General features: G+C 39.2%; 1 protein-coding gene across 1 annotated transcript in view; it reads right to left on the bottom strand.

Annotated features, from left to right (window-relative positions):
• Positions 1-6,000, bottom strand: part of eys (EGF-like photoreceptor maintenance factor) — a 342,903-nt gene that overhangs the window by 129,072 nt on the left and 207,831 nt on the right. Inside the window, exons 25-26 of the mRNA XM_088352009.1 lie at positions 5,416-5,600; positions 4,125-4,216 (exon numbers count right to left, since the gene is read on the bottom strand). Of these exons, the coding sequence (XP_088208135.1) occupies positions 4,125-4,216; positions 5,416-5,600 (277 nt within the window). The remainder of the gene's footprint in view (positions 1-4,124; positions 4,217-5,415; positions 5,601-6,000) is intronic.

Below are 6,000 nucleotides of genomic sequence, written 5' to 3'. Positions count from 1 at the left end.
GCTTGTTTTTGTTTGTGAGAGACACCAGAATTTTGGGCAGCTAAGAAGACCCTAAAATTTGTCAAATATAACTGTATTAGTTTTTGGCAGTAACAATTCCGATGCTAGTTTTCAGAATGGTTTTCGTAGATGAAGACCCTCATTTTAGACAAAAAAGAAAGACCCTAAATATTGGCCATGTATAAAACGTATAAAAAGCTAGTTTTTGACATAGAAGACTGTGGGATTAAATGTTTGTTACTTTGGTTCAGTCCGCCCTCATGTGAAATAAAAAGACAAAAAGTCTGAGTTCAGATCGGAGTGACACTTTATTTTCTTCTTGCAAATAGGACACCCTGGCAGGATTCCTCCAGCCGAATGTGTTAGTCACCGTTTGTTTCGCCTTTTCATGCGCTTCCAGTCGTGAGAGTGCGAAGCAGGATATGACTAGAAAATCAATCATTGAAGACAGCTGGATAATGAATTTAAACACAATGAACAATGGTGACCTTCACACAGTGTGCGAAACAGGGTATGATTTGAAAGGAAACCAGCTTCTCTCAGACAATTTCATCTGGACATATCTGTTTGAGAACAACCCGGCTCATTAAATCTGAAGCACAGATGACCGGATGTGCTGTTATGCTATGTTGAGGAAACTTCAAATCAAAGGTCAATCATTGAAGTCAGCTGAATCATGGTGATATTCACACGGAGTGAAACTGGATATGTTTGGGGCCTTGGGTTTTATGAGCAGACGGTCAGGGAGACCATACATTGTTCTTATGGGTTGAAAATAAGGTCCCACCCTCAGCAAATCTGAATTGATAATAAACAAAGACACATATTTATAGTTTAATCTACCCTACAAAGACGTTGCTTGTTTTTTGTTAAGAGACACCAGATTTTCTTGCAGCAAAGAAGACCCTAAAATTTGTCAAATATCATATAAGTCTTTAGCAGAAAAAGTTATGATACTAGTTTTCAGAATGGACAAAGAAAACGTGAGTTTTCCTAGATGATGACCATCATTTTAGAAAAAAAAGGATAACCGAAATATTGGCTAAGTATAATAGGCTAGTTTTTGACATAGAAGATGTCGCTAATTTTTGTTTGAGAATATCGCCAGAATTCTTTGCAGAAAAAAAGACTATTAAAATTGTTAAAGATTATCTTAGTTTTTAGCTGAAAAAAAATTAAGATGCTTTAATATATTTTAATTATTTTATATTCTATTTTTAATTGTGTAAGCAAAATTATAGTTTGATTATAGTTTGAATGTGCCTTTGTATGACTTTATCCTGTAAAGGACCTTAACAAAGCCCAAAATTATATCCAGGGGCTGTTTGTATTCTTGCAACTATTAATCGAGATGGCCTTCGTTTTGGTGCTGGGAAGCCCGTTTAAGAGCTTGCCTCCCTTCTTGCAATCATTTCTTATTACAGATATGCATTATATCCTTTATGGTACAAAGTTTCACTATCCCTACTGCTCATGTATTATGCTCACACTCCATCAAGCATTATTCACTCCATCTAAACATATGTTTTCTGTCCAAATCAATCATATTATTTTCTTGTATTCATGTGATCTCGCTTAAGCCAATCAGATGTGTTGTTCTATGCCTGTGCTTTCCAATAGATGAGCCTCTAGCCATAGGTGGAGCGTGTTTTCCTTCCTAAGCCGATTCTGGAAGCACGCGCCTCTGATGGAAGGGCTATCAAAAACGTAAATCTCCGTCTCAGAGTGTTTTTTTTCTTCATCCTATTTCAGTCTCAAGTTTTAACCTTGACAAAGTGCATTTTTTGTTAAACCATTGCAGCCTGGTCATACTGGAACTGGGATTACGTCATGTGCGGCCCCTTCTTAAGGTTTCTTCATTTTACTCATGCTGTGGTTTTTGAGTTTTTCCCTGCCCTCATGTAGGCTTTAGATCAGGGGATGGTGTACTAATAGTCTGTGGTTTGCAATAATTTGTGGTCTGTGCAGCCCTTTGAGACTCCTTGTGGTCAAGGGCGTCACAAAAAAACATGACTTAATTTGACTCGTCTGTTTTTCTCTATACAACTGACTCGAATACCGCTCATACATTTTCAATTTTTTTAACATACAACTTCATTTTAAAGTAACCCGAAGATTTACTTTCCCTGGTAACTAGTCACTTTTACTATATAGTAACTCAGTTATGAACTCAGTTACCTTTTAGAAGAAGTAGTAACTATACTTAATTACTTTTTGAAAGCATGCCCAACACTGAGTGCCACTATAGATGCCAAAGATCCATTTCAATGGAACTATCAAAAAATGATTTACATTATATTGTGAATTTTGGGTGCAAACTATCTCACTGAGTAGACCAAAACACATGAGCAACACTTTAGTTTTAACCAGCGGTAGCTGGAGGGTACTCAGACCACCGATTTGGCCGATACCCACTCGTCCCCCGAGTAGGAGTAAGCGCCAATCAGCTGATTTGTTTCCCGGCCACTTTGCAAACTGTTGCATCCACCGGCGGAGTCGCTCCACAAGAGCTCGGCGTTTAATTTAGAAGCAGTCTGCCAGAACGCCCTGGCTGGCAGCCAGGGGGCAGCGTGCACGCCGTCCTTGGGACGCCCTCCCCCTTCCCCCTTCCCCTTCCTCCCAGCTTTTCTATTTTAACATATTGAAAAGTGTCTCAGACGGGATGATATATTAAAAGTCTATAATGAGTTGGGCGTCGGGGATGATCAGGGAGCTCCGGGTCAAATCGGACAAAGACGGGCCGTCGGACAATTAAGAAGTATTTGCTTTGTGGCGCCGGCGACCATTTTTTCCTGCTCAAGTTATGACAGGTCTCCGAGGGTTCTGTGAAGAACATTATGATGGATTCTCGCCAATGTCGGATTTTTTTCTCACAGGGAATAAAATAAGGAGCTGGGAGCCTGGAAACCCTTTTACCTTAGAGATCGGTTTGTACGCACTTAGCTATTTAGGCCAAAGCTGTTTCTTCAGGGTGGGAGAGTGTTAATGCTAAGGTACAACCTTGCTAGCTTGCTCTAAGATCATTTGAACATCTCTAATAAGTAGGTTGGACGAGTTGACAATTTAAGATAGTGAAAGACTGAAGCAAGATCGTGAAAATTGGGAAAAAAATATTCTGGTCCGGCAGTAAGCGGCTAGCATCATTTCAGTGGTTGAAATCAGAAACAATTGAAAATATTTTGAATGGCAGAATAATGCCATGTTTTCAAGTTCTTTTAAAAGTCATCTTTTTTTTTGTTCTGCTAGCACTGGTGCGACCTAATTTTTTTATGCCATGCGAGCCTGCACTTTGGCCTTGAATCCAGCACATGGGCCATATGTTGCAACCATCCGGTGCAAGAAACCAAGTCTCTCCACCACAACAAGTCAGAGGACGGTTTCAGATTCCACATCATGTTTGCTGGTTCTTGGGAAAAAGTGTTTTTTTCTGTACAAGAGAATATCCCCAAATTGACTAGCATTATAGCGGAAACTTTCTTTTTGTGCTAGTCATTTTCAGATTTTCAGCGGTCAAAAACTCCGCCCCCCCTTTTTTTTTTTCTATCATTGATTCTCTGTGATAATAAATTGTGTGTGTTATTTCCATCGGCCTGGTTAATTGATTCAATTTTCTTGAGATTAGTAATTCATATCAGGACTCAAAAGTAATAACCTAATTTAAATGTTTTTATCAGAGTAAGAAATTCTAGCATCTTTCAGAGAAAAAAAAAGATCTATGGTGAAGCACCAGCAACACCTAGATGCAAATTAATTTATCGATTTCATTAAAATCCTAACGATTTTCAAAATTAAAGCTAGAAAAATTCCAACAGCAGCGTTAAGTTTGAGTAAAATTCTCTTTTTTTCACTTAGAATCAGAAATTTGAGTAAACGCTTTAACACTCGACACAAGCGGATAACTGAAGATGCTAATACCACCTCAGGTGCTAATTCTATCTGCACAAATTCCGAATGCTACCAAAACCTAAGAAGCTTATGATACAAATAAGCTGCTTCTTCTTCATTACGCTAAACATTATAGCCAAAGGCAAATGTGTTTTATTTACAAACACAAGTCAGATCTGTAAATTGAAATTACCTCTCAGGTGATAATCCCTTGTTGCGATTCGCTATAAAGGACCTACCTGATGTTCACAATGTGATCCTTGCCGTCAACAACAGGGATTCGGGTGTTAATCCACGAGGTATCATTCTGATCGTTGCAGGAAAAGATATACTGAAAAAAGGAAAGAAATTGAGTTTTCAGTATAGTAACCTCGAACGAAAAAATATCTAGCTATATAACACGATATCATGTTGTTACTATATTGTAACAATACAAATTAGGGTTAACTCAACCCAGGAACTATTACTATCCTCCACTATATGAGTTTTCATGGCTTTGTTTACAATTTTGTTATATTCTGGTGTTTTACTTTGTGATAAATACTTGATTAAACCACAATCAAACTCAGTTTTGTTCTTCTTTTCAATTCGCACACTTGTTTTGGAATTAAAGGCGGTCGCGTGAGACTCATATCCAATAGACATTTCATGGATTTACATAATCCCTTTTACGTTTTAAATTAATGTGATATCAGAACCCGAACAGACAGAGGACCCAGATGTGTAACGTTTTCACACAAGCTTTATTTTACGGGATCGATATCGGATACTGGAGACTGGAGAGATATCGGGCAGGAGGAGACAGATGAGATCGGTATCGGATACTGGAGACTGGACCAAGATACTGGACAGGAGGAGACAGACGAGATTGATATCGGATACTGGAAACTGGACCAAGATACTGGACAGGAGAAGACAGACAGGATAGATATCGGATACTGGAGACTAGAGCAAGATACCGGACAGGAGGAGACAGATGAGATCGATATCGGATACTGGAGACTGGAACAAAATACCGAGCAGGAAGAGACAGACAAGATTGATACCGGATACTGGAAACCTGAGCAGGATACTGGACAGAGTCAAAACACAAGTCTTGCAAGTGCAGAGGTTTGTTGGCGGACTGACAAGGAGTGAATGAGAGCACTGAGTTTCAATAGGAGGGAAGCCAATCAGGCAACGAGCCGCAGCTGGTGCCAAATGGGCGGGGCCAGGTGAGGGCAATGGGCAACCGTGACATGTGAATCATAAGAAAAACTTTAAATGACTCATTCGGGCCACTGCATTATAACTGAAGTATCAACATTTTTCCAACAATGCAGATTTGAATAAATACATTTTTTGCCCATCTATACTCCAAAGTGATGAATACGATTCCGTCCTGAATTTAATTGCACGATAGTCAAATGTAATCCCCAAATGTAATTTTTCATTTGGGTACTAAATGCAGTTTTTAAGGGAAATACCGACTTTAGTACGAATCACCATTTACAATCAAATCAAAAAGTGTTTCGTGTTATATTTATCTACCTGTAACATCCCATCCTTGACGAAGAGCTCCATGAAAATGACATGATCCGTTTCTCCTTCCACGTGAAAAATAATTCCATGATCGACTTGAGTCTGAAATCTGACAGTTACGTTGTTAACCGGGCCGAGGTCCATCCCTCCGAACTCCAGGTAGGAATTTCCGAAATATCTTACGTAGTTGGAATCTAGAGGGAAACGAACACAAATGGTTGAATACTTTTTACAGTCATAACAGTTTGAGTTCTTACGGTGAACAGTTTTAATAACTTTTTACAGTTTCGCTTTTTTACTGGTTTGAAACTGATTTGCTTCTCTAGCAGTGTGTCGTATTGAAATTTTAATGTAAATGGTCTGCATTTATATAGCGCTTTTCAAGTCACTGAAGACCACCCACAGCGCTCTACAATTTACTTCACACTTACCCATTCACACACACTCACACACCGATAGCCATGGAAGACAACTACCTGCTTATCGTGGCATGAGGGATTCAGTGTCTTGCCCAAGGACACTTTGACATATAATATGGAGGAGCCTGAAAGCGAACCTGCAACCTCTTGATCCCAAGACAAGTGCTATACCCCC

This window comes from Urocampus carinirostris, chromosome 13 (genome assembly GCF_059441175.1).
Source record: "Urocampus carinirostris isolate Australia breed hairy pipefish chromosome 13, RoL_Ucar_1.0, whole genome shotgun sequence".
Lineage (NCBI taxonomy): Eukaryota > Metazoa > Chordata > Actinopteri > Syngnathiformes > Syngnathidae > Urocampus > Urocampus carinirostris.
This window is presented reverse-complemented; position numbering and strand designations above follow the sequence as displayed.